General features: G+C 56.4%; 2 protein-coding genes across 2 annotated transcripts; both read right to left on the bottom strand.

Moving 5' to 3' along the window:
• Positions 1-4,404: 4,404 nt before the first annotated feature.
• Positions 4,405-8,280, bottom strand: APOE (apolipoprotein E). Its single transcript, XM_030942663.1, is given in 5 exon segments — positions 4,405-5,268; positions 5,886-6,078; positions 7,472-7,537; positions 8,222-8,255; positions 8,257-8,280. Coding segments are annotated over 5 exon segments (1,035 nt in total). The 3' UTR covers positions 4,405-4,550.
• Positions 8,281-10,504: 2,224 nt separating this feature from the next.
• Positions 10,505-24,356, bottom strand: TOMM40 (translocase of outer mitochondrial membrane 40). The gene is made up of 10 exons (XM_030912794.1): positions 24,261-24,356; positions 23,885-24,164; positions 23,126-23,193; positions 22,663-22,755; positions 21,092-21,193; positions 20,907-21,012; positions 13,509-13,631; positions 13,248-13,324; positions 13,042-13,144; positions 10,505-11,163 (listed from the first exon to the last, which is right to left on the bottom strand). Exons 2-10 carry the CDS (start codon positions 24,156-24,158, stop codon positions 11,024-11,026), a joined length of 1,086 nt encoding a protein of 361 aa, XP_030768654.1. The 5' UTR covers positions 24,159-24,164; positions 24,261-24,356; the 3' UTR covers positions 10,505-11,023.
• Positions 24,357-24,688: the final 332 nt, after the last annotated feature.

The raw sequence follows: 24,688 nt of genomic DNA, 5'->3' as shown, positions 1-24,688 counted from the left end.
CCAACAGCTTTTCCTTTATGTTGCTGGGGTCTCAGCTGGCCCCGCACTCCTACCCTGCGTGCCACCTCCAATTTCTTTCAGACCAGCCCTTGAAGCACCTCAGACCACCCTGATATTCTCTGGGCTCTTAAGTTGATGGTTCTGTCTCCCTTTTTTGTGAGGGGGTCTCCTTAGCTGGACGACACTGTAAATACCTCACCTGCATTAGCCAGGTGTAGTGGCTCATGCCTGTAATCCCAGCGCTTTGGGAAGCTGAGGGAGGATCGCTTGAGACCAGGAGTTCGAGACCAGCCTGAGCAATATAGGGAAACCTCATTTCTACAAAAAAATTCAAAAACTAGCCAGGTGTGGTGGCGCATGCCTGTAGTCCCAGCTACGCAAGAGGCTGAGGTAGGAAGATTGCTTGAGGCCAGGAGTTCGAGGCTGCAGTGAGATATGATTGCTCCACTGCACTCCAGCCTGGTGGGACAGAGTGAGACCCCATCTCAAAAAATTAAAACCCTCAGCTGAAAAGTTCTGAGTGTACGCCCCTTCCTCCCTTCCACTGGGCCTCAGCCGCTTTGCCTGACTACCTCCTCCCAACACTTTATCTGCTCTTATTCACCCTCTGAGGCCCCTCCTGGCACCAAGCCTGCTTCCCCCCATCACCACATCCGTCCCCCAAGGCTGGAGTCCAATTCCTTCCCCACCAGCTGCCTTTGACCGCCAGTGACCCTGGCAGCTGGTGGGGAGGGTGTCCTCGGCCCAGCCTCAGACTCTAGGTTGGCTGGCCTTGTGCCCCCACAACCACGTGTCAGCCTGGCGGTAGGGGGATGGTTGTGAAAGGGACGGCATAGACAAGACCCTGGCAGGATTGCAACATCCCTCTGGCCAGTTCAGAGCTTCCAATCCCTGTCAGCCCCAGGGGCCCCCCTACTTCCCCAAATGAGCCCAGCATTCCCTAAACATCAACCCAGATGTCTACTGCCCTGACCCCACAAGAATGGAATAACAGTGCTCCTGCTTTTCCAGCCTCATTCTCTCCTCTGCTATAGGGGTTTCAGTTTTCTAGATGGGGAAACTGTCGCCCAACCAAGAACATCCAGTAGGGCTCAGTGAGGGGCAAAGATGGAGGCTACTGGCTGGTTGCAGTGGTTCATGCCTGTAATCCCAGAACTTTGGGAGGCCGAGGTGGGCGGAACACTTGAGGTCAGGAGTTGGAGACCCGCCTGGCCAACATGGTGAAACTCCGTTGCTACCAAAAATTCAAATGTTATTCAGGCATGGTGGTGCGCACCTGTGGTCCCAGCTACTCAGGAGGCTGACGCAGGAGAGTCGCTTGAACCTATGAGGTGGAGGTCCCAGTGAGCCGAGATTGTGCCACTGCACTCTAGCTTGGGTGACAGAGTGAGACTCTGTCTCAAAAACATAAAAAATAAAAAGAAGGGGCTCTTTGTCCTTCTCCTTCCCAGGCTCCAGGATGTCTCTCTGGATTGTTGCTGGATCAGCTCCTGTCCCATACGACTCCCTGCCAGCCTTTGTTCTGGAACCTCCTTCCCATCCTTGTATCACCTCTGGATCTGACTGGGGATGTGGTGAGATAGGGTGCCCTGTCTGCTTAGACGTCTTCATAGGTCGGCTGGGCGTGGTGGCTCACACCTGTAATCCGACCATTTTGGGAAGCTGAGGCAGGAGTATCTGCTTGAGCCCAGGAGTTTGAGACCAGCCTGGGCAACATAGTAAGACCCCATCTCTAAAACAAATTTTAAAATATGGCCGGGCGTGGTGGCTCACGCCTGTAATCCCAGCGCTTTGGGAGGCCGAGGCAGGTGGATCACCTGAGGTCAGGAGTTGGAGACCAACCCGACCAACATGGTGAAAGCCCGTCTCTACTACAAATACAAAAATTAGCCTCGTGTGGTGATGTGCGCCTATAATTCCAGCTCCTCGGGAGGCTGAGGCAGGAGAATTTCTTGAACCTGGGAGTTGGAGGTTGTGGTGAGCCGAGATGGTGCCACTGCACTCCAGCCTGGGCCACAGAGTGAGACTCTGTCTCAAAAAAGAAAGAATTAGCCAGGTATGGTGGTGGGTGCCTGTGGTCCCAGCTACACAGGAGGTTGAGGCAGGAGGGTCACTTGAGTTGGAGGCTGCGGTGATCTATGATCGTGCTACTGCACTCTAGCATGGTCGACTGAGCAAGGCACTGTCTCAAAAAAAAAAAAAAAAAAATTCTTATAGGTGAGAACTCAAGGTTCGACTCTTCCGGTGGCAGATGTGACTGATGCTGATCCCCTCATTGACATCTGGGGAAACCGAGGCTCTGAGAGGGTGCTGCTCCAGCCCCTGGACACACGGTGAATCAGCAGCAGGCCCAGAGGACCAGGACCCCTGCCTGTGAGCACACTGACCCTTCCCCTCCTCACTCAGCCCTGGTGAGTCATCTCCAGGGGAGGGGAGCTGCCTCCTGGTGGGTGATCAGAGCAGCGCCAGGGAAACCACCGAGTTCAGGATGTGCAGGAGCCAAGGCGGGCAGAGGGACATGCAGACATTGCAGCTGGCCCAGGAGATACAAGCTCAAGTCCTGGCCTGTCCCCCGTTGGTGGGAACCCTCCTCCCCGTCTCTGAGAACTGAGGGGGTGGGAGGGGAGGAGAGTGCCGGCGGCTCCTAGGCTTCCGTCCAAGCTTCCCCTCTCTGAGCGCCAGCTCTCATCTCAGCATGGGCCTGGTGCAGACTTTGACAAAGGAGCCGCTCCCTTCTCTTCCCAGCCTGGACTCAGTACCCAGTAGGCTTGTTGGGAAACATGAGGGGTGGACATCACAACTGGAGGAAAGGATAGAGAATGAGGGATGGTCTGGGTGAGGTGGTTCATGCCTGTAGCCCCAGCACTTTGGGAGGGTGAGGCAGGCAGATGACTTGACGTCAGGAGTTCGAGACCTGCCTGGCCAACGTGGTGAAGCTTTGTCTCTACCAAAAATACGAAAATTAGCTGGGCGTGGTGGGACACCCCTGTAATCCCAGCTACTCTGGAGGCTGAGGCAGGAGGATCTCTTGAATCCGGGAAGTGGACGGTGCGGTGAACCAAGATCACACCACTGCATTGCAGGATGGGCAACAGAGCGAGACTGTCTCAAAAAAAAAAAAAAAAAAAAAAAAAAATGAGGGTTGGGCAGGGAAGCCCAGTTCACAGCGGGTGAAGGGACAGCTAGCTCAGAGGGAACTGGAGAAGCAGAGGGCTCAAACCAAACCGAGCGCTGGAGCGAGAAACCCAGATGAAGGGAGTTGGGGGTAGAAACAAGCAGGCCAGGGAGAGAGAAACCGTAGGAGGAAGAGATAAAAGATAGAGGTGGAGGAAAACAGGAAGCCAGAGTCTCCTAAGGAGAATAGGGAGACAGAGGGGCGGGGCGGGGTGAGGGGTGGGAAGGAGGTATCAGATAAGACTGGAGGAGAGGAGGGAGAACAATGACAGCAGAAAAAAATAAAAATGGATTCATAATAAAGGCACCAATCTCAGGTCATTTGGAGTTGCAACTCTGAGGAACAGGTATTAGGTTGGGCAGGCCGGGCACGGTGCCTCACGCCTGGAATCCTAGCACTTTGGGAGGCCAGTGGGGGAGGATCGATTGAGTCCAGGAGTTTGAGACCAGCCTGGGCAACATAGTAAGACCTTGTCTCTAATAATAATAATAATAAAAAGCGGGGTGTAGTGGTGCTAGCCAGTAGTCTCAGCTACTCAGGAGGCCATGGTGGGAGTATCGCTTGAGCCCAGGAGTTCCACATCAGCCTGGGCAACAAAGCCAGACCCCATCTCCACAAACACACACACACACACACACACACACACTCCACAAATTAATCCTGGTGGTGTGCACCTATAGTCTCAGCTACTGGAGAGGCTGAGGTGGGAGGATCACTTATCACTTGAGTCCAGGAGGTGGAGGCCGCAGTGAGCTGCGATGGCGGGTGACAGGGTGAGACTTTGTCCCCCCCGCAAAAAAGAAAGAGGGGCAGAGGCCAGGCATGGTGGCTCAGGCCTGTAATCTCAGCCCTTTGGGAGGCTGGTGAGTGGGTCACTTGGTCAAGAGTTTGAGACCAGCCTGGCCAACATGGTGAAAGCTTGTCTCTACTAAAAATACAAAAATTAGCTGGGTGTGGTGGCATGAGCCTGTAATCCCAGCTATTGAGGCAGGAGAATCGCTTGAACCCAAGAGGCAGAGGTTGCAGTGAGCCAAGATTACGCCACTGCACTCCAGCCTGGGTGACAGAGCCAGACTCCATCTTAAAAAAGAAAAAAAAAAAAAAGGCAGAGAGAAAGATACAGACATGCAGACACAGAGAGGAGGCAGCTGAGAACTATGTGGCCAGTGTGCGGGCAGAAAGAGAAACAGGCTGGGGCTTAGAGGAAATCACACAGGGAGGCCAGCACATGCGGTGAAACTTGGCGAATCTTTATTATAAACTAGGGCCCACCCCAGGAGGACGGCTGGGGCGGGGACAGGGTCTCCCGCTGCAGGCTGAGCGGAGGCAGGAGGCACGGGGTGGAGTCGGGTCACATGGCTGTAGGCCTGGGCGTTCAGTGATTGTCGCTGGGCACAGGGGCGGTGCTGGCGCCCACGGCAGCCTGCACCTTCTCCACCAGCCCGGCCCACTGGCGCTGCATGTCTTCCACCAGGGGCTCGAACCAGCTCTTGAGGCGGGCCTGGAAGGCCTCGGCCTGCAGGCTTATCTGCTGGGCCTGTTCCTCCAGCTTGGCACGCACCTCCGCCACCTGCTCCTTCACCTCGTCCAGGCGGTCGCGGGTCCGGCTGCCCACTTCCTCCATCCGCGCGCGCAGCCGCTCACCCCAGGCCTGGGCCCGCTCCTGCAGCGGCTGGCCGGCCAGGGAGCCCACAGTGGCGGCCCGCACGCGGCCCTGCTCCACCAGGGGTCCCAGGCGCTCGCGGATGGCGCTGACCCCGCGCTCGGCGCCCTCGCGGGCCCCGGCCTGGTACACTGCCAGGCGCTTCTGCAGGTCATCGGCATCGCGGAGAAGCCGCTTGCGCAGCTTGCGCAGGTGGGAGGCGAGGCGCGCCCGCAGCTCCTCGGTGCTCTGGCCCAGCATGGCCTGCACCTCGCCGCGGTACTGCACCAGGCGGCTGCGCACGTCCTCCATGTCGGCGCCCAGCCGGGCCTGCGCCGCCTGCAGCTCCTTGGACAGCCGTGCCCGCGTCTCCTCCGCCACCGGGCTCAGCTGTTCCTCCAGTTCCGATTTGTAGGCCTTCAACTCCTTCATGGTCTCGTCCATCAGCGTTCTGCAGCCGAAAGAGCGGGAGGGTGTGCGCACGGGGGTGGGGGGGGCGAGAAGGGCTGGGATAGGGGTGGGCGAGATGGGGATCAGCCAGAGAGACCCGAGAAGGAAGAGAGGAGAGTTTCCTAAGGAGAACAGGGAGAGACAGAGGGGCAGTGAACCAAGAGAGAAGGAACGGGACAGAGGCAGAGACGAGACAGAGACAGACGCAGACAGCAGAGGCAGAGACGAAGAAAGAGCCAGGAAGCCGGGCAAGGTGGCTCATGTCTCTATTCCCAGCACTTTGGGAGGCAAGGTGGGAGGATCGCTTGAGCCCGGAAGTTCAAGACCAGCCTGGGCAACACAGTGAGACCCCATCTCTCTGTGTCTGTATAAAAGAGCTAGTGAAGAACAGAGACAGAGCCAGGACGAGTGTGAGAGGCTGAGTCAGAAGGGAAGAGGGAGAGACAGAACTGAGAATTCCAGAGAGCTAAAGCCAGGAGTCAGAAATGGGAAGAGGAAGCTAGAACCAGCAGAGACCCAGGACCCCCAAGACTTAGTGGCAGGGGCAGAATGAAACCTGGACCTGGGGAGGTATAGCCACCCACCAGGAGGGTCAAGGGCGGGGATGGGGACACTCACGTCAGTTCCTGGGTGACCTGGGAGCTGAGCAGCTCCTCCTGCACCTGCTCAGACAGTGTCTGCACCCAGCGCAGGTAATCCCAAAAGCGACCCAGTGCCAGCTCCCAGGGCTGGCCGCTCTGCCACTCAGTCTGCTGGCGCAGCTCGGGTTCCGGCTCTGACTCCACAGGTTGCTCCACCTTGGCCTGGCATCCTGTGTGGAACAAGTTGAAGGTGGTTCAGGTTCCTTCTGACCCCGTCCAGGCACCTAGTACCTAGGGGCACACAGAAGGTGCTCCACAAATGCTGCTTTGGAGCCATGGTGGGCAGGGTGAGGGGGGAGTCTGTTTAATCACTTGAAAAGCGTTATTTATTTACAGACAGGGTCTTGCTCTGTCACCCAGGCTGGATTGCAGTGGCCTGAACATGGTTCACTGCAACCTTGACCTTCTGGGCTCAAGCGATCCTCCTGCCTCAGCCTCCTGAGTAGCTGGGACCATAGGTGTGTGGCACCACGCCTGGCCTATTTTTGTATTTTTAGTAGAGACAGAGTCTCACTATGTTGCCGAGTCTGGTGTTGAACTCCTGGGCTCAAGTGATCCTCCCATCTTGGCCTCCCAAAATGCTGGGATTACAGGGGTGAGCCACCGTGCCCAGCGGAAAAGCATGTATTGAGTGTCCTTGTGTGCCCCAGGCAGGGCTGTGTGGGGTGATGGAGAATAAAGATCACAGCTGTGTCTGGTATTCTAATGCAATGCATTAGAAGCCTCTTAACTCCCAGCCAGGCGCGGTGGCCCACGCCTGTAATCCCAGCACTTTGGGAAGTTGAAGCAGGCAGATCACCTGAGGTCAGGAGTTCCAGACCAGCCTGGTCAACATGGTGAAACCCCGTCTCTACTAAAAATACAAAAAAAGTTAGTCGGGTGTGGTGGTATGTTCCTGTAGTCCCAGCTACTCCGGAGGCTGAGGCAGGAGAATGGCGTGAACCTGGGAGGTGGAGCTTGCAGTGAGCCCAGATCCAGCCACTGAACTCAAGCCTGGGAGCCACCGCACTCCAGCCTGGGCGACAGAGGGACTTCATTTCAGGACTTCATCTCAAAACAAAACAAAAACAAACAAAAAAACCCTTCTAACTCCTATATTAAGGATGGGGGAGGCCAGGCGCGGTGGCTCATGCCTGTAATTCCAGCACTTTGGGAGGCCAAGGCGGGCAGATCACGAGGTCAGGAGATAGAGAACTTAGCCAGGCATGGTGGCGGGCGCCTGTAGTCCCAGCTACTGGGGAGGCTGAGGTGGGAGAATAGCGTGAACCCGGGAGGCGGAGTTTGCAGTGAGCTGAGATCCGGCCACTGCACTCCAGCCTGGGCGACAGAGCGAGACTCCGGCTCAAAAAAAAAGCAGAGGGGGAACCGAGGCTCACAGAACGTCAAATCGCTGTTCTGAGCCAGAAAGCAGCATAGAAGCCTCAGACCTAGGCTTTCCCCTCAAGGGGAAGACAGACCAGCAGAAGAAGAGGGGGCCCAGGGTCTGCCTGAATGGGGCCAGGAGGTTGAGGTGAGGATGAGAGGAGGAGGAGCGGGGAAACCGAGCAAGCCCCGCCCCCATACCTGCCAGGAATGTGACCAGCAACGCAGCCCACAGAACCTTCATCTTCTTGCCTGTGATTGGCCAGTCTGGGGAGGCAGAAACTGTCAATCAACCGCCAGTGAGGACTCCTCCCACCCCCAGCCCGACCCCAACCCGGCCCCACCCCAGGTTAGCCTTCCAAGCCTTGCTCCATTATCTGCAACAGCCTAATCCCAGCACAAACAGTTACCAAGCCGCCCCCAACCCATTCCCTATTTAACTCCCTCCTGGTCTTCTCTTATCTTCCCATCCCCAGGTCGGCCTCCATAGTCAAAATTCCATCTTTCTCTCCCGGGGTTCAAATTCCACACCCCTCCCCCTCCCCACCGCCGGTTCCATCTCAGTCCCAATCTCGCATTCCTCATTCTCCCTTCAGATTCTAAGCTCTAACCTCACATTTAAGCGCCGTTTTCCATTTATGAGCTAATTCAGTCCTCATTTTAAAGTTCTCCAATCGACGGCTAGCTACCGTGTCGCTGCCCCTGGCTCCCCAGTTATGGAGATCTGAGGACACTGGGGACACCCAGTAGGTGCTCGATAAATGACAGTGACAACTCGTGGGGGTCCTGCTGTGGCTTAGCTCCTAGTCCAGCTGCTCTCCCCACCCCACCTTCTAGCGGGTCGGGTCGTCTCTGCTGCCCAGCCCTTCCCAGGTCCAGTCCCCTGCTGCTGGCCTCACCCCCGCTCCTCCTCTCCCCAAGCCCGACCTCGAGTAGCTCTCCTGAGACTACCTGGAGGCCAGGGCTTCCCGAGGTCCCAGCTACATCTTTCTAGAGGCCCCTGAGCTCATCCCCGTGCCCCCGACTGCGCTTCTCACCGGCTCCTGGGGAAGGACGTCCTTCACCTCCGCTGGGGCTGAGTAGGACTCAAGGATCCCAGACTTGTCCAATTATAGGACTCCCCCTGTCCCGCCCCCTCCTCCAGGGATAGGGCGGGCTGGGCCAGCCCCCAGTCACGAGGTAGGCTGTTCTCCCCCTGCCCCAGGCACAGCAGGGCAGAGGGAGGAGGTGGGGCATAGAGGCCTTTTGACCACCCCCCCCCAGTCCCCAGGAAGGGAGGACACCTCGCCCAGTAATCCAGACACCCTCCTCCATTCTGGGGGCCAAGCGTGGAAGGGGAATGTGCAGGCTGTTGCCCAGAGTCCTCCTTCCCTGACCCTGTCCTTTCCTGTGCCTGGATGAATGCAATCTGGAGAGGGGGCTGGGGATCTGGACTCCTGGATCCCAGAAAGAAAGTAGGGCTAGGGGGCTGGACAGAAGTGGGATGGGAGGGGCTGGGCGCGGTAGCTCACGCCTGTAATCCCAGCACTTTGGGAGGCCACGGTGGGCGGAATACTTAAGGTCAGGAGTTTGAGACCGGCCTGGCCAACATGGTGAAACCCCATCACTACTAAAAATACAAAAATTAGCCAGGCATGGTGGCGGGCGCCTGTAATCCTAGCTACTTGGGAGGCTGAGGCAGGAGAATCACTTGAACCCGGGAGGTGGAAGTTATAGTGAGCCGAGGTCTCCCCACTGCACTCCAGCCTGAGCAAGAGTGAGGCTCCCAAAAAAGAAAAAGAAAAAAAAAAAAAAAAAAAAAAAGGAAAAAAGAAAAGAAAGTGGGGCTAGGCGACTGGACAGAAGTGGGATGGGAGTGGGGTGGGAACAGTGTGGTGCATCTGCTAAAAGTCTAGGCTTTGCGAGTGGGACCTGGGTTTTAATCATAGCTTCCTCTTTAGTTGTGACCTTGAGCACAGGGGACCCCCCCCTCCCCACGTGTGAAATGAGATTCCAGCACCTCCCCCTGGCTGCCACAGGCATTGTGGTTTCCAGGGTCTTGAGGTTGTGCTTCTGGGTTAAGGTTAGGATTCTGGAGTCAAACTGCCAGGGCTTGAATCCTGACTCTGCCAGTTGCCAGCTGTGTGACCTTGGACAAATGAATTGTCCTCTCTGAGCATCGGGTTCCTTTGCTCATCAGACTGGGAAAGCAGCGGCATGGATGTTTGGTGACAAGCTAACATGTGTATCGAGCACGGAGGACAGCCTTGGCACAATGATCCTGTTAGGGCTAGCAATGGACAGGCCACAGTGAGCGCTCAGACGCTGTCACTTTCCTAACAGCCCTGATATAAATCCCAGATGTTTCAGAGGAGAAACCCGAGGTTCAGCAGCGAGATGAATGGCAAAGTCACACAGCAAGAACTGGAGGGGGTGGGATCAGAGGATTCTGCGAGTCAGGGGAGGCTGAACTCCTGGTCCTGGGAAGGAACCCCCAGCGCCGGGCCGGGCCTGTTTGCTTTGGCTGGCAGGGGGTGGCTGAGGTGGCTTCTGTGGGTAACTTGGGGTCAGCTCTACTCAGCAGCCTCCCTCCCTAGACCCTGGGGGCAGACAGGGTTTCAGTTCCCGGAGGCACGGGAGTGGTGCTGGTGGTGTTGGGTGTCAGCTGACACCAGCCCTAGGTTGGCAAAATCCAGACAGCACTACGTCCTCAGACATAGGTGACCCAACCCCCATGGCTGCATAAGGAGCCTAGTCTGGCCTAGGCCCCTCTTCTCATGCCTGCAAGTCCTTGAGCCCCTTCTTCCCGACACAGCAGTTCCTAGTACCCTAGTTGTTCTGAAGCTGTTCCAGTAGCTTGAACCTTCTCCCAGCTCCCTGCCCCCGTCTGCACTCAGAGACAGTCATCTCTGCTGCTGCAGTTTGCAGGAACAAAGTCTTCTACAGTCACTATGGCCAGGTCAAGCTGGGGCAAGTGACCTTGAGACCCTACCCTCGGGCGAGAGAAAGCCCAAGGTGTCCGCCAGCAGGGCAGATGTTCCGGATGGGGAGACTGCGATCCCGGGCCTCGCTGCGCCCCTCTGGGCCGGACTCAATGCAGCGTCAAGCCAGGCAGTGGTGCGGCTCCGCAGCTTTCCGTGCTCCGGCCCTCTGGCGACCCCTGCAGGCGGCTGGGGGAAGGTCAGGGCGGCCGGACTCCCGATGAAATGCTCCAAACAAGCCAAGCACACTTGAGAAAACGGAGGCCTCCTATCTTTTTTTTTCCCCACGTATATTTTTTGTTGTTTTTTGTTTTTTTTCTGTAAAATGTCCCGGTTCTTCCATAACTTATAAACATGATTTATACCGAGGAGTAGATGGGAAAGTGGACAGGGCAGGGTGGACTGACGGGATGGGGAAGCTCCTCTCGCTGCCCCCTCGGGGCGGGCCCAGGCCCTTTGGAGGATGGGGACGCCAGGACACTCCTCCCTGAGGTTGTCTGGCCGCCTCTGCCCCTGGTGCTCAGAATCCTGCGTGCCCCTCAATTCCGGAATCCTTCCCGGGACCCCAGGCCCACTGGGCACACTGCCCCTAGTACTCAGAATCCCGAAGCGCCATTCCGTTCCAGAATCCCCTCCTCAGCTGCTGGGGTGGCGGGGTCCCTCCTTTCCGATGTCCCCCCCGACCCCCAAGGGGGGAGGGAAGGGAGGGGGGCTCAGGTCTCCCCTCTGAGGCAGGGGGAGGTGGAGGTGGAGGTGGAATTGGAAGGGTGTGGAAGGCGGGGGCCAGGAGGGCTCAGCCGATGGTGAGGCCAAAGCCACACTGGAACTTGTTCTTGCGGTGATTCAGGAAGGCCCCGAGGGCCAGTGTCAGGGGCAGGGGCGGGAGCTTCTTCTCCAGCGTGGCACCCACGATCCAGTTGCTGTCCACAGAGCCTGCAGGGAAGAGCTGAGGTGAGAGGAGTGCCAGCTTCCCACCATATCCATGCAGAGTTCCTGGCCACCCTAGATACCAGTCTCATGCTGACAGCTTCCAGACCTCCAACCAGACTGCTCCTGCCACCCAGAAACCCCATCACACCCCCAACAACTTCACGCTGGAGCAAATGTCTCACTCCTCCTCTGCTCTCCACTCAGTGACCCCTGCCCTCTGAAAAGCCCTCCAGACCCCTGGGTTCCCCCAACCTAGTCCTGCCCACTCTGGGGATGGATCTGTTCCTCCCGCTGAGTTCCGTGAAGACAGGGCTGGTCACTGCTGTGTACCCAGCAGTGCACAGCAGGAGGCTCAAACACCCAAGTCTGTGAGCCACAGATACCCAAGAAGACTTAAGACTGGACATTGGGACTATGGCCAGTGAGCCTAAGATGAGGTTCTGGATTTGGCTGTGACCTTGAAACCTCTGGAAGCCTCCATTTCCACTAATGTAAGATGAATGGGGGAAGGCTGGATGCTTCCAAAGTGCCTTCTACCCTGGCTGGGTGTGGTGACTCACACCTATAATCCCAGCACTTTGGGAGGCCAAGGCTTGAGTCCAGGAGTTCGAGACCAGCCTGGGCAACATGGTGAAACCCCGTCTCTCCCAAAAAATTCAAAACAATGAGCCGGGCCTGGTGGCATGCACCTGTGTTCCTAGCTACTCAGGAGACTGAGGTGGGAAGACTGCTTGAGCCCGGGAGGTGGAGGCTGCAGTGAGCTGCAATTGCACTGCTACACTCTAGCTCGGGCGACAGAGGGAGACCAGTCTCAGAAAAACAAGAGGGTCAAGTGCAGAAAAATAAGAGGGGATGGGCAAAGCTCCAGCTCGGCCCAAACACTCATCAGATGCTCCACCAAAATTTTTTTAAACATTTATTTACTTATTTCATTTTATTATTATTATTATTTTATCTTTTTTTTATTTTTATTTTTTTTTGAGACGGAATCTCGCTCCGTCGCCCAGGCTGGAGTGCAGTGGCCGGATCTCAGCTCACTACAAGCTCCGCCTCCCGAGTAGCTGGGACTACAGGCGCCCGCCACCTCGCCCGGCTAGTTTTTTGTATTTTTAGTAGAGACGGGGTTTCACCGTGTTAGCCAGGATGGTCTCGATCTCCTGACCTCGTGATCCACCTGTCTCGGCCTCCCAAAGTGCTGGGATTACAGGCTTGAGCCACCGCGCCCGGCCCACTTTTTTTTCCAAGCATAAAACATAATAGAGGGTCGTCCACCTACTTTTTTTTTTTTTTTTTGAGACGGAGTCTTGCTCTGTTGCCCAGAGTGCGGCAGCGCCATCTCGGCTCACTGCAAGCTCTGCCTCCTGGGTTCATGCCATTCTCCCGCCTCAGCCTCCTGAGTAGTTGGGACTACAAGCACCTGCCACCATGCCCGGCTAATTTTTTTTTTTGAGACAGAGTCTGGCTCTGTCGCCCAGGCTGGAGTGCAATGGCGTGATCTCAGCTCACTGCAACCTCCACCTCCTGGGTTCTTGCTATTCTCCTGGCCTCAGCCTCGAGTAGCTTGGACCACAGATGCCCGCCATCACGCCTGGCTAATTTTTTTTTGTATTTTTAGTAGAGACGGGGTTTCACTGTGTTAGCCAGGATGGTCTCAATCTCCTGAGCTTGTGATCCGCCCGCCTCGGCCTCCCAAAGTGCTGGGATTACAGGTGTAAGCCTCCGCACCCGGCCCCACCTACTTTTTAACAAGTGTTCCCTGGTAATGTGGAGGCCCACAGGGTCGCAGCACACCATCCTCCAGCACCTGTGGTGTCCCACACACCCACTCAGAATTGAGTCACCTCTCGCCTGTTTCCCGCATAGGGAAACCGAGACCTTTACCTTTGAAGAGGAGGTTGGCCTTGGGCAGGTCCAGCTGGTACCCGAAGGAGACACTGGTATCCTGCATCCTTGTGCTGGCCTCAAACTCCACACCTACCTGCAGCTGGAGGGGCCGGAGCAACACACGAGAGTTAGCGAGTGGCCCCACCTGAACTTCCAGGCCCAGCAGCCCCTGGCAGCACCAGCTAGTCCCTGTACCCACTCACCTGGTCACTGGCTTTATGGTAGTATGTTGCGTGCATGCCTGCCTGGCCCAACGTTACCGTTGCCAACCAGTTGTTCACTGTCAAGAGAGCGGGGTGGAGGCAGGGGCTCATTCCCAAGGGGATTTGGGCATCTGGGAACCCAGGCCTCCTCCCTCAGACCTAAGTGTCCAGGGCCCAAGCCCGAGCTCCCTCAGACCCAGGAGAAGTCCAGGGGCCCAGCCCCTCCACCCTCAGACCCAGGAGTCCAGGCCCCAAGCTCACATGTGTATTTCCCAGCTAGAGACATGACGGTGCCCTCCTCCCCAGGCCGCCGGTGGTAGACCAGCTCTCCGCCCAGGGCCAGGCAAGGTGTGATGCTCTGGAGGTAGTGGGCTACGAGGATTCCTGTGGGCAAAATGACGAGCAGTTTCCACCCACCCTGGGTGCCAGGCCAGACTCCACCTCCAGGAAGCCCTCTAGGTTCACCCCTGCTGGAGGCTTGGGCTTGCTCTCAGGCCTCCCTCACGGGTTCCTTTCTCCTAACCCATCACCCAGTGGTTCCCACCGCTGAGCTCAGCGTCCCAGGCCCTGCTATGACTGCATTACCTGAAGGACCTCATCTGGTCGACACAAGCCCATGTGGTCAGCGTTTATCCACCCCCAGTTACAGAGGTGGTCACCACCACTTACAGAAGTTTACAGGGTAAGTCACTCACTCATGCTCACAAAATTTGTCAGGGGCAGAATCCAAGCCTCCACACCTCCCAAACCCAGGCTCTGAGTCACTCTGCTGCTGAGAGGCCATTGAGTAGAGTGGGTAAGAACGCACAGCCTGGGTTCGAATCCCAGCCCTGCCACAGGCTGGCTGGTGACTGTGGACGCTGGCATCATCTCTCTGTGAACCTAACTGCCTCTTGGGGTCTTGAGGAATCGAACGCTCAGCTGTGGCTCGGACTCGCTATGCTGAGGTCCAAGTCTTTGTTCCTCTGCCCCTCCACTGTAGGGAGTGCTTGCTGAACAAGAGAACTGCCACCTCTGGGCTGCCTTCTCAAGCCTCAGGATGGAGATAGATTCACTCTGGTTTCTTTCGAGCCTAGCAGGGTACACACCACAAATGTGGTTTTATAGGGGCAAAAGAATTGGGGACGAAGAGAGTGGGAAACAGAGAGGGAGGGACAGGGAAAGAAAGCAAGCCTGGCGTGGTGGCACGGGCCTGTAATCCCAGCTATTTGGGAGGCCAAGGAGGGAGCATCGCTTGAGCCTAGGCACTGAAAGCCAGCCTGGGCAACATGGTGAGACCCCGTCTCAAAAAAAAAAAAAAAAAAAAAAAAAGCCAGACGCGGTGGCTCATGCCAGTAATTCCAATGCTTTGGGGGGCTGGGGGGAGAGGATAGCTTGAGGTCAGGAGTTGGGAGACAAGCCTAGGTAACATAGTGAGACCCCATCTCTACAAAAAATTTAAACACTTCGAACTACAGATTATCACAGGAAAAAAAAAAAAATCACAGCCAGGCACAGTGGCTCATGCTTCTTGTAATCCCAGCAGTTTGGGAGGCCAAAGTGGGAGGTTCATTTGAGCCCAGGAATTCAAAACCAGCTTGGGAAACATGGCGAATACAAAAATTAGCTGGGTGTGGTGGTGCACACCGTAGTCCCAGGTACCAAGGAGGCGGAGGTGGGAGGATTGCTTGAGCCTAGGAGGTGGAGGCTGCGGTGAGCCATGATAGTGCCACTGCACTCCAGCCTGAGTGACAGAGTGAGAATCTGTCCCAATAAACAAACAAAGAATAAATTTAAAAATGTAGCCAGGCATGGTGGCACATGCTTGTAGTCCCAGCTACTTGGGAGACCGAGGCGGGAGGATCACTTGACCTCGGAAGGTCAAGGTTACACCGAACTATGATCATGCCACTGCACTCCAAACTGAGCAACAGAGATCCTGTCTCAAAAAATAAGACATTTAAAAAATTTTTAAAGAAAAAAAGAGGCTGGACACAGTGGCTCACACCTGTAATCGCAGCACTTTGGGAGGCTGAGGTGGGCGGATCGTCTGAGGTCGGAGATTCGAGACCAGCCTGGCCAACAGGGTAAAACCCTGTCTCTACTAAAAATACAAAAAATTAGCTGGGTGTGGTGGTGCACGCCTGTAATCCCAGCTACTCAGGAGGCTGAGGCAGGAGAATCGCTTGAACCTAGGAGGTAGAAGTTGCAGTGAGCTGAGATTTTGCCACTGCACTCCAGCCTGGGAGACACTGCAAGACTCCATCTCAAAAAGACAGGAAAAAGAAAAAAAAAAAGGAAACGACACGTCTGCAGAGATGGAAATGAAAGGAGAAGAGGGACTGAAGATTCACAGTTGAGAAATCCACCACAATCGAGCAATCTCCTAGGTTGCAGCCCTGGAGAGGAAGACACGTGGAGAAGGGAAGGGAGGTTGGGGGCCACGAGACTGAGGGCACACAGAGAAGCTGAGACAGCACAGAGCAAGTCAGGTGTGAAGATGCTTCCCAGAGGCCGGGCGCGGTGGCTCACGCCTGTAATCCCAGCACTTTGGGAGGCCGAGGCAGGCGGATCACGAGGTCAGATCGAGAATCCTGGCTAACACGGTGAAACCCCGTCCCCACTAAAAATACAAAAAATTAGCTGGGCGTGGTGGCGGGCACCTGTAGTCCCAGCTACTCGGGAGGCTGAGGCAGGAGAATGGCGTGAACCCGGGAGGCAGAGCTTGTAGTAAGCCGAGATCGTGCCACTGCACTCCAACCTGGGCGACAAAGCAAGACTCTGTCTCAAAAAAAAAAAAAAAAAAAGATGCTTCCCAGACCAAGATGACCAGAGGGGCAGACTTGGGGCCCCCCAGGGGGAGCAGGCTGGCCTGCTAGCCTGGAGCCGGCCTGGAGCCAGCTCTCTGGAGCTGCAGGAATAGGGGCCTTTCATACCTGCAGGAATGGCTGGGTGGAGCTCTCAGAGGGGCTGAGTGTTAGGTGGCACCCCCCAAGATGAGCCTGGTGAGTGTGACGGAGGCCATGAGTTCATGGCCAGTGCCCTGGTGGCATCTTCTGGGGAGGCTGAGATCAGAAGTGGGCTGGAGCCGGTTCCTATGGGCTTGCGCAAGTGACTGTGTGACTCTCCTTCCCAGATGAGATGAAGCAAATGAACCCCTGAACCCACTACTGGTTGTTAAATCACCATCACACGGGCAGGGCACAGTAGCTCACACTTAGCACTTTGGGAGGCTGCAATCTTAGCACTTTGGGAGGCTGAGGCAGGAGGGTCGTTTGAGCCCAGGAGTCTGAGACCAGCTGAGGCAACATGGTGAGACCCCCATCTCTCCCCCTCTTTTTTTTTTTTTTTGAGATGGTGTTTTGCTCTTGTTGCCCAGGCTGGAGTGCAATGGTGCCATTTCAGCTCACTGCAACTTCTGCCTCCCGGGTTCAAGCAATTCTCCTGCCTCAGCCTCCCGAGTAGCTGGGATTACAGGTATGTGCCACAACGCAAATATACAAAAATTAGCCGGGCGTGGCGGTGCGTGCCTGTAATCCCAGTTACTTGGGAGACCGAGGCAGGAGAATCGCCTGAACCCAGAAGGTGGAGGTTGAGGTGAGCTGAGATTGTGCCACTGCACTCTAGCCTAGGCAACAGAGACTGCGTCTCGGGGCAGGGGTATGTGAGTGAGGGCAGGGGAAGAAAAAACAATCACTACCATTACCACTCTGGTCAGTGTCATCCGCTCATTCAATCAAGGGGGAGACTGGGGCCCACAGAGGGAAAAGCAGCCATCTAGAGCGAGTGACTTAGAATCTCTGGCCTCTGAGCTCCAGGAACTGTTGGAACTGAGGCCATAAGCCCTCAAGTATCTTTCTAACCATCCTTTCCCATCTCCTGGACCACCCGCCCAGTTTCTCTACCCACAGCCTCCTCTCTAGTCTCCTGCCCCAACTTCAAGTGACCTCACAAACAGCAGACAGAGGGATCATGTTAAAGCACAAACTTGACCCTTTGACCCCCTGCCCAGAACCTGCCATGGCTCCCTTGTGCCCTGAGAAGATATGGGTTCCTCAGCACAGCTGCAAGGCCTTGGATGGCTTGGCCCCAGCTTCAGAATAGAACCACTTCCCCTTCCCAGGCTCCCAAGTAGCTGGGACTACAGGCATGTGCCCTCCCAGCTCAGCCTCCCTAGTGGCTGAGACTACAGGCATGTACCACTATGCCTAATTTCGAATTTTTTGTAGAGATGGGGTATTGCTATGTTGCCCAGACTGATCTTGAACTCCTGACCTCCAGCGATCCACCCACCTCAGCCTCCCAAAGTGCTGGGACTATAGGTGAGCCACTGTGCCTGACCTGGGACCCCCATGAGGGCAGGAATGGGTTGTCTGGGTCACTGCTGTGTCCCAGCCCAGGGCTGGGCACACATGAGGTGCTCAGAGTGAAGCAGAAAAGGAGCTGCCGCCATGGGGAGGGGCTGGGGAGGCTTACAGGCTCCTGAATTAGGCTTCCATTCCAATCCCAGCTCCTCTGCTTCCTGGCTGTGTCACCCTGGGCAGCTGACTTCACCCCGGGCTGAAATGGGGGTTCCTGTGGGCTCTGGCGCCACGGAAATGCCAGCGTGGAGCAAGTGGTGACTGTGCCTATGGCCCAGTGCTGAGGACGAGAAGTCGGGCCCTCTCATGGACTCCTTCACTGGGAGGTAGTTGCTCCTATTGTGTCCAAGTGACAGATGAGGAGACTGAGACCCAGAGGGGCTGAAACCACTTGCCGGAGGTCACAGAGCCGCCTGGAGGTAGAGACGCCCTGGGTCAAGTCGGAGCTGTTGGTGGCAAGAGACTCAAGAGCCCAGCCCTGACAGGGCACACGGCAGGCACTGTTCTCATTGGTGTCTGGGGGAAGAGGCACTCGAAAAAACTAGAGACCAAAACTCGAAAGAACTAGAGACCAAAGCATCACTGGTGGCCCTGGGCTCCAGGAGGCCAGTGGTGGGAAGCATGAAAGGCCCAGGCTGGCAAGGAGGCACAGGGAACGGGGTTACAGGCACCGTGAAGAGCTGGGACATTGGAGTCCCACTGGCCATGTGCCTTTAGTGGAGAACCTCCTCTTGGCCTTGCAAGATGGGGACAGTGGTGGCCTCTACCTAGCAGAGAGAGCTTTCCTCCCAGCTAGCTCTACCCCAGTGCCCAGCCTGAGCGAGGGAGAGGACGCACACAACAGTCTTAGGGAAAGGCAGAAGTGGGATGTCCATTACCCGGGCATGCTCCTTCCTTCAGTATTTCCTGAGCCCTCACACTGTTCCTAGCATGGTTCCTTGCACTGAGCAGACAGTGGAGGAGACAGGCAAGTCCAGGAACCCCAACAGCTGACACTGTTGTGTGGGCGACTGGAGACAGTGAGCAAGACCGTTTCAGAAGGAAGTGCGACCAGGACTAGGGGCCAGGAAGAGGTGATGAGGTGCAAAGACGGCTACCGCGTTCACCACTGCAGGCCTGCTCAGAGGGCGATGTGCACCCGCAAACCTTGCCAGCTGTGTCAAGACCAGAGGGAAGAATTCCACGCAGCAGGACCAGAGCATGCATCGGTCTTGGGGTAGAACCAACTCGGTGCTTTGAACCGTCAGAAAAGCTTGCATGGTTGGCCAGGCGAGGTGGCTCACGCCTGTAATCCCAGCACTTCGGGAGGCCCGGGCGGGTGGATCACTTGAGGTCAAGAGTTTAAGACCAGCCTGGACAACATGGCAAAAACCTGTCTCTATTAAAAATACGAAAATCAGCCAGGCGTGGTGGCACATGCCTGTAGTCCAAGCTACTAGGGAGCCTGAGGCAGGAGAATCGCTTGAACCAGGGAGGCGGAGGTTGCAGTGAGGTGAGATTGCAACACTGCACTCCAGCCTGGGCAACAGAGCAAGACTCCGTCTCAAAGAAAAAAAAGAAAAATGCTCATGTGGCTCAGCTGTAGTGTATGAGAAGATGGGGTGATGTCACCACGTGAGCTGGGACAGGAAAGGTTTCTTCCTCATGGGGCCCTACAGATCAGCCTCACCTCGGAGGCCTCTCTGTACCTGCTGCATCTCCAGCTTCCCTGTCTCCTGGGTTTTCCGCCATGGCCCTTCCCTTCCCTCATCCCTGTTCCTACTGCTCCCTGCCTGGAATCTTCTTGCTCCTGTCCCCCAGCTGGAGTAGCCCCTTCTCCTCTGGCAGCTCAAATGTGAACACTTCTCTGAGTCTCCCTGGGCTCCTGCAGGGAGAAGTGGTGACTCTCCCTAGGCACACCCAGGGGTCCGAGGCCAACCCTAGCTCCCCTCCCTGCCTGCACGAGTCATACACTCAGGACTCAGCGCCCAAGAGCCTGCTCTCCATGACACAGCAGATGGGTGTGCAAAGACACAAAGCGGGCAATCAGAAACTCCATCCTTTCAGTTCCAGCCAAAAACTACGGAGTCATCACCCCCATCCAGTCTCTCAGCAAATCCTGGCAGCTCTGCCTTCAAACAACATCCAGAATCCAACCTCCCCTCCCCGTCCACTCCCTCCCAGTGGTACCCTTTGGAATCTGCTCTCTACGCCAGCTTCAGGGTCCTGTGAGAAGCTATGCCTTGGTTTCCAAAAGCCTCAGACTCACTCAGAGCGAAGGCCAAGGAGCTGCAAAGCCTTATGGAATCAGGTGACCATCCTCCCTGAGGTTCCTTTCACGAGTCCTGACTGCACTTGCTGCAGGCTGAAAAGCTCTTTCCCTGGCCAGGCGAGGTGGCTCACACCTGTAATCCCAGCACTTTGGGAGGTCAAAGTGGGAGGACTGCTTGAAGCCAGGAGTTCCAAGACCAGCCTGGCCAATACAGCAAGACCCCATCTTAAAAACAATTTTTTTTTTTTTTTTGAGACAGAGTCTCGCTCTGTCGCCCAGGCTGGAGTACAGTGGCCGGATCTCAGCTCACTGCAAGCTCCGCCTCCCGGGTTTACGCCATTCTCCTGCCTCAGCCTCCCAAGTAGCTGGGACTACAGGCGCCCGCCACCTCACCCGGCTAGTTTTTTGTATTTTTTAGTAGAGACGGGGGTTTCACCGTGTTAGCCAGGATGGTCTCGATCTCCTGACCTCGTGATCCGCCCGTCTCGGCTTCCCAAAGTGCTGGGATTACAGGCTTGAGCCACTGCGCCCGGCCAAAAAAATTTTTTAATAAAAAAGAAAATCTCAGTTAAGACTACACTGATTGGCCGGACGTGGTGGCTCATGCCTGTAATCCCAGCACTTTGGGAGGCTGAGGTGGGTGGATCCTGACTTGAGGTTAGGAGTTCAAGACCAGCCTGACCAATATGGTGAAATCCTGTCTCTACTAAAAATATAAAAATTAGCTAGGCGTGGTGGCGCATGCCTGTAATCCTAGCTACTTGGGAGGCTGAGGCAGGAGAATTGCATGAACCCAGGAGATAAGAGGTTGCAGTGAGCCAAGATCGTGCCACTGCAATCCAACCTGGGTGACAAAGCAAGACTTCATTTCAAAAAAAAAAAAAAAAAAGAAGACTGCGCTGGCTCTGAACTGTCTCACCCACTATAGCATATTGCCTGATGTTTCAAAATCACTCCTGCTCAACCACTTCTCCAATGGCAGAAAAGGAGGTTCACAGAAAGGGTGGATTTGCTGGGAAAGCCAGAACTGCAGTTTTGTGACCACTCTCCAAGCCCTCCGCCTCTTACCTGAACCCACGAGGACGTCTGGGTTCCCCAGGGTGACGGCTGCTGTGAAGTCAGAGCCCCGATACTCCCCGTCCACCTGCCAGTTCACAAACTTCGACTGCTGGGTCTGTGGGGAGGAGGGGGTGTGAGGGCGGCTCCTTGCTCACGGTGGCCGAGGGGAGCAGCAGCCTCCGTGCCCCACTCACCTGGATGGCCATCTTGGATCTGAGGCCGGGGCCCAGCTGGTGAATGACCTGAGCGTTGAGGCTGCCGCTGTTGTCCATGTCACCCACCAGTACAGGGAACGCCTGTGAGGCAGAGAGAAAGGCAGGAGTCAGAGGTCGCACACTGTGGAAGTAGGTGAGGTGGGCCAGGGTGAGAAGCCTAGGGTCAGAAAGCCTCGGATGGGGGTCCCCTCCTCCATGAAGTCCTCTCTGACCACCTAGGTTGAGTTAGACTCTCCTACCTTTGAGTTCCCCCATGTCAGCCCTGCCCATCCTGGCTTGTTTGTTTTTTGAGACGGAGTCTCGCTCTACCACCCAGGCTGGAGTACAGTGGCCGGATCTCAGCTCACTGCAAGCTCCGCCTCCCAGCTTTACGCCATTCTCCTGCCTCAGCCTCCCGAGTAGCTGGGACTACAGGCGCCCGCCACCTCGCCCGGCTAGTTTTTTGTATTTTTTAGTAGAAACGGGGTTTCACCGTGTTAGCCAGGATGGTCTCGATCTCCTGACCTTGTGATCCGCCCGTCTCGGCCTCCCAAAGTGCTGGGATTACAGGCTTGAGCCACCGTGCCCGGCCCCTGGCTTGTTACTCTCTGGGAACAGGTATGTTCTCTGTCCCACTGGTGAGTCCCATGGCTTTCAGTCATGTGTGCCAACACAGGGCTGGGCACAGAATATGTTGTGCAATGAAGGTTTGCAGGATAAACTCATTTACTGAGGGGAAAAGATAGAAGCAGAGACCTCATTCAGTCCCCCATACCCTGTCCAGGCCTCCAGTGTTGCCCTTCTTGATAACTAGCCCCACACGGCCGCCCCAGAGATGCTGCTAAAGAGATTTCGGCCGGGCGCGATGGCTCAAGCCTGTAATCCCAGCACTTTGGGAGGCCGAGACGGGCGGATCACGAGGTCAGGAGACGGAGACCATCCTGGCTAACACAGTGAAACCCCGTCTCTACTAAAAAATACAAAAAACTAGCCGGGTGAGTTGGCGGGCGCCTGTAGTCCCAGCTACTTGGGAGGCTGAGGCAGGAGAATGGCGCAAACCCGGGAGGCGGAGCTTGCAGTGAGCTGAGATCCGGCCACTGCACTCCAGCCCGGGCGACAGAGCGGGACTCTGCCTCAAAAAAAAAAAAAAAAAAAAAAAGAGAGATTTCTACAGCGGCAACCTGTGGACCACGTCTTTCCCTTGACCAAACCATGCCATGACTCTCCACAACCCCCTAGAGAAAGTCCAAAGCCTCGTTTGGCATTCAAAGTTCTGCATGATCTACAGCTCAGCTTTTTCCACCCTGGGTCATCGCTGTCTAGTGAGAGTGCGGCCGTGGTCACACCCCCAGCATTGCTCAGCATGGGGCCAGGCAGAGAGCAGGGGTTCAGCGGACGTTTGCTGGATGAAGGAATTACTCGTGTTCCACTACACCTCGGAGAGCTGCAGTCCCCATCTCCAAGTTCTCGGCAGCTGGGACCTTTTCCTGATGACGCCAGTCTTAGCGTGGCATCTGGCTACACATTTGTTATTAGAAAGATACAACGAATGGCTGAGAAAGGAAGCTCACCTCTGTGGGACTCAGCTGCTTTGTCCCCACATACGTGACCCCGAAGTGGTAGTTGGACTCCCCGATTGTGCTGAGGGCTACTGTGTGGTTCACCTGGGAGGAGAGCGAGGGCTGTGAGGATGCTGGACAGATGGGCTTGCCCACTGAAGAGGGCAATGAGAAGGTCTCTGGGCTGGGCAGGGATGAAGACTGGGAGGCACGGCCTGACTAAGAGACTCAGAGAAAGGAGGTGCTGCCAATAGGCCCACATACCTGTTCCTTGACTCCAGCCTAGCTGCTATGGGGAGACAGTATCTCTGGATTCTAGGTCCCCAAACTGAGTAGTCTGGCACTGTATCTCTGAGTCTTTTCAAGTATCAGGGAGCCCAGTTCTTGAGAGAGGAGTAAGGGGGCGAGTGTGCGGATTCAGGGAGGGGGACGGTGGGGACGATCTCTGGTGGGTAAGGACACCAGAAAGGCTCACCTGGAAATGGTTACTCAACCCTTTGTTGACTGTGAGCTTGACACCCTCCATCTGAATGGGAAACAGCTCTGGAGAAAAGAAACGCTGTCACACTCCACCCCAACCCCACACCAACTCTCATCTCTTCCTTCCCTACTGTCCCCAGCTCTCTCCAGAGACCCATAGCAGAACATCTCACAAAGGCTTCCACCTGTAAAGAGGCAGTACAGCCTAGTTAGACAGGGCCAGGGCCTTTGCCTGCTCAAATCTCACTGCCACCAAGTTGACCAACTTTAGGTCAAACTCACCATCTCTAAGATGGGACCCTCACCACATAGAATTGGCCCAAGGATCTAATGAGTTAACATATAATGAACACCAAAACAGAACTCCATAAACCTCTACCACTATTACCACTCTGATTGCTCCAGGCTGGGATCCGGAGGCTTTGGGTTCCACCCCCACGGAACCTTGCTGACACCGTGACCTTGGGCCTCAGTTGCGTTCCCGATAACAAGAGAAGTCTGGCTTGGCTGATCCCGGGGCTCTTGAGGTCCCTAAGGCTTTTCTCTACTGCTATGACATTCCACCCTGTTTCCACCATTTGATTCCATCATTCTAAGCCCCAAGTCCAACGTTCCACCATTCGATCCCAACGTCACCTCCTAGTGCTGTTGAATAATTCCAATGGTGCGCGCCAAATCCCAAAGTCCCCAGTGTCCTCCCCTTTCCCCCGAGATCCGGGCCATCGCAGCCCCGCGGGGGCCGGTCGCCCCTCACCCTTGCACTTCCGGTGGCACTCCTCGAATGTGCCCGGGTTGGGCAGACAGCCGCAGGCCCCATCCTCGGCTGCCCCTGCGGCGCTGGCGGTTGCAGCCCCGGGGGTCCGTTCCGAACCTCGACTCGTACTGGTGCCGGCGCCCAGGCCGCCTCCCAGCGGTGGCAGCGTGAAGCCCGGCGGCGAGGGCGGAGGTGGCGGCAGCCCCACGAGGGCCGGCGCAGGCGGCGGTGGCGGCCCTGCGGGCGGCGAGCTGGCGGCCAACACGTTCCCCATGGTCGCCTGCGAGGGGAGAGGTCAGAGGGCGGAGGTCAGGGCCCGTGCGCCCCAGACTCAGCCCCAGCAAATCCCCACCCGGCTCCGGGCCCCGGTTCTCACTGGCGGCGGCGCCTGCTCCCGGCCTGGGCTCCGCTCCTACCCCGTGCGCCACGCGCAACCGAACCCGCTGCCGCCGCCGCCACCACCGTCTCCCCGCCCCGCCTAGCCCATTGGTTTAGTGTGCCCTGAGGCCCGCCCACCAGCGTCAAGACTCGGTCTTCCCATTGGACTTGTGAATAAAGTCCCGCCCACTTTTCCTAACTGTCCTTTTTTATTGGTTCTCACTCGCAGGCAGGTCCACGGCGCACCTCTCGCCCTTCTCATTGGCTCACCGCGCTTACGCCTATTGGCTCGCGTCGCCGCGGGTTCCGGTGCTAGCCTGCCATTGGTGTGTGCTGCGCATTTTGCCACGCCCGCTGAGGCATCGCCCCGCCTCTCTCCTGGAGGAGGCCCTCTTTTGATTCCGCCCCGCGGCGAAGTTGCTGTGA

Source organism: Rhinopithecus roxellana, chromosome 12 (genome assembly GCF_007565055.1).
Source record: "Rhinopithecus roxellana isolate Shanxi Qingling chromosome 12, ASM756505v1, whole genome shotgun sequence".
Classification (NCBI taxonomy): domain Eukaryota; kingdom Metazoa; phylum Chordata; class Mammalia; order Primates; family Cercopithecidae; genus Rhinopithecus; species Rhinopithecus roxellana.
Note: the sequence above shows the minus strand (reverse complement) of the source record. Positions and strands in the feature narration are given on the sequence as shown.

Bases quoted from the DNA above. Each gene is read 5' to 3' on its own strand.
- TOMM40 (XM_030912794.1), bottom strand. From the start codon at position 24,158: ATGGGGAACGTGTTGGCCGCCAGCTCGCCGCCCGCAGGGCCGCCACCG. The intron at 23,194-23,884 runs GTGAGGGGCGAC...TCTTTTCTCCAG, and splicing joins GTGCCACCGGAAGTGCAAGG to AGCTGTTTCCCATTCAGATG. The intron at 22,756-23,125 runs GTGAGCCTTTCT...CTCTCCTCCCAG, and splicing joins GGTTGAGTAACCATTTCCAG to GTGAACCACACAGTAGCCCT.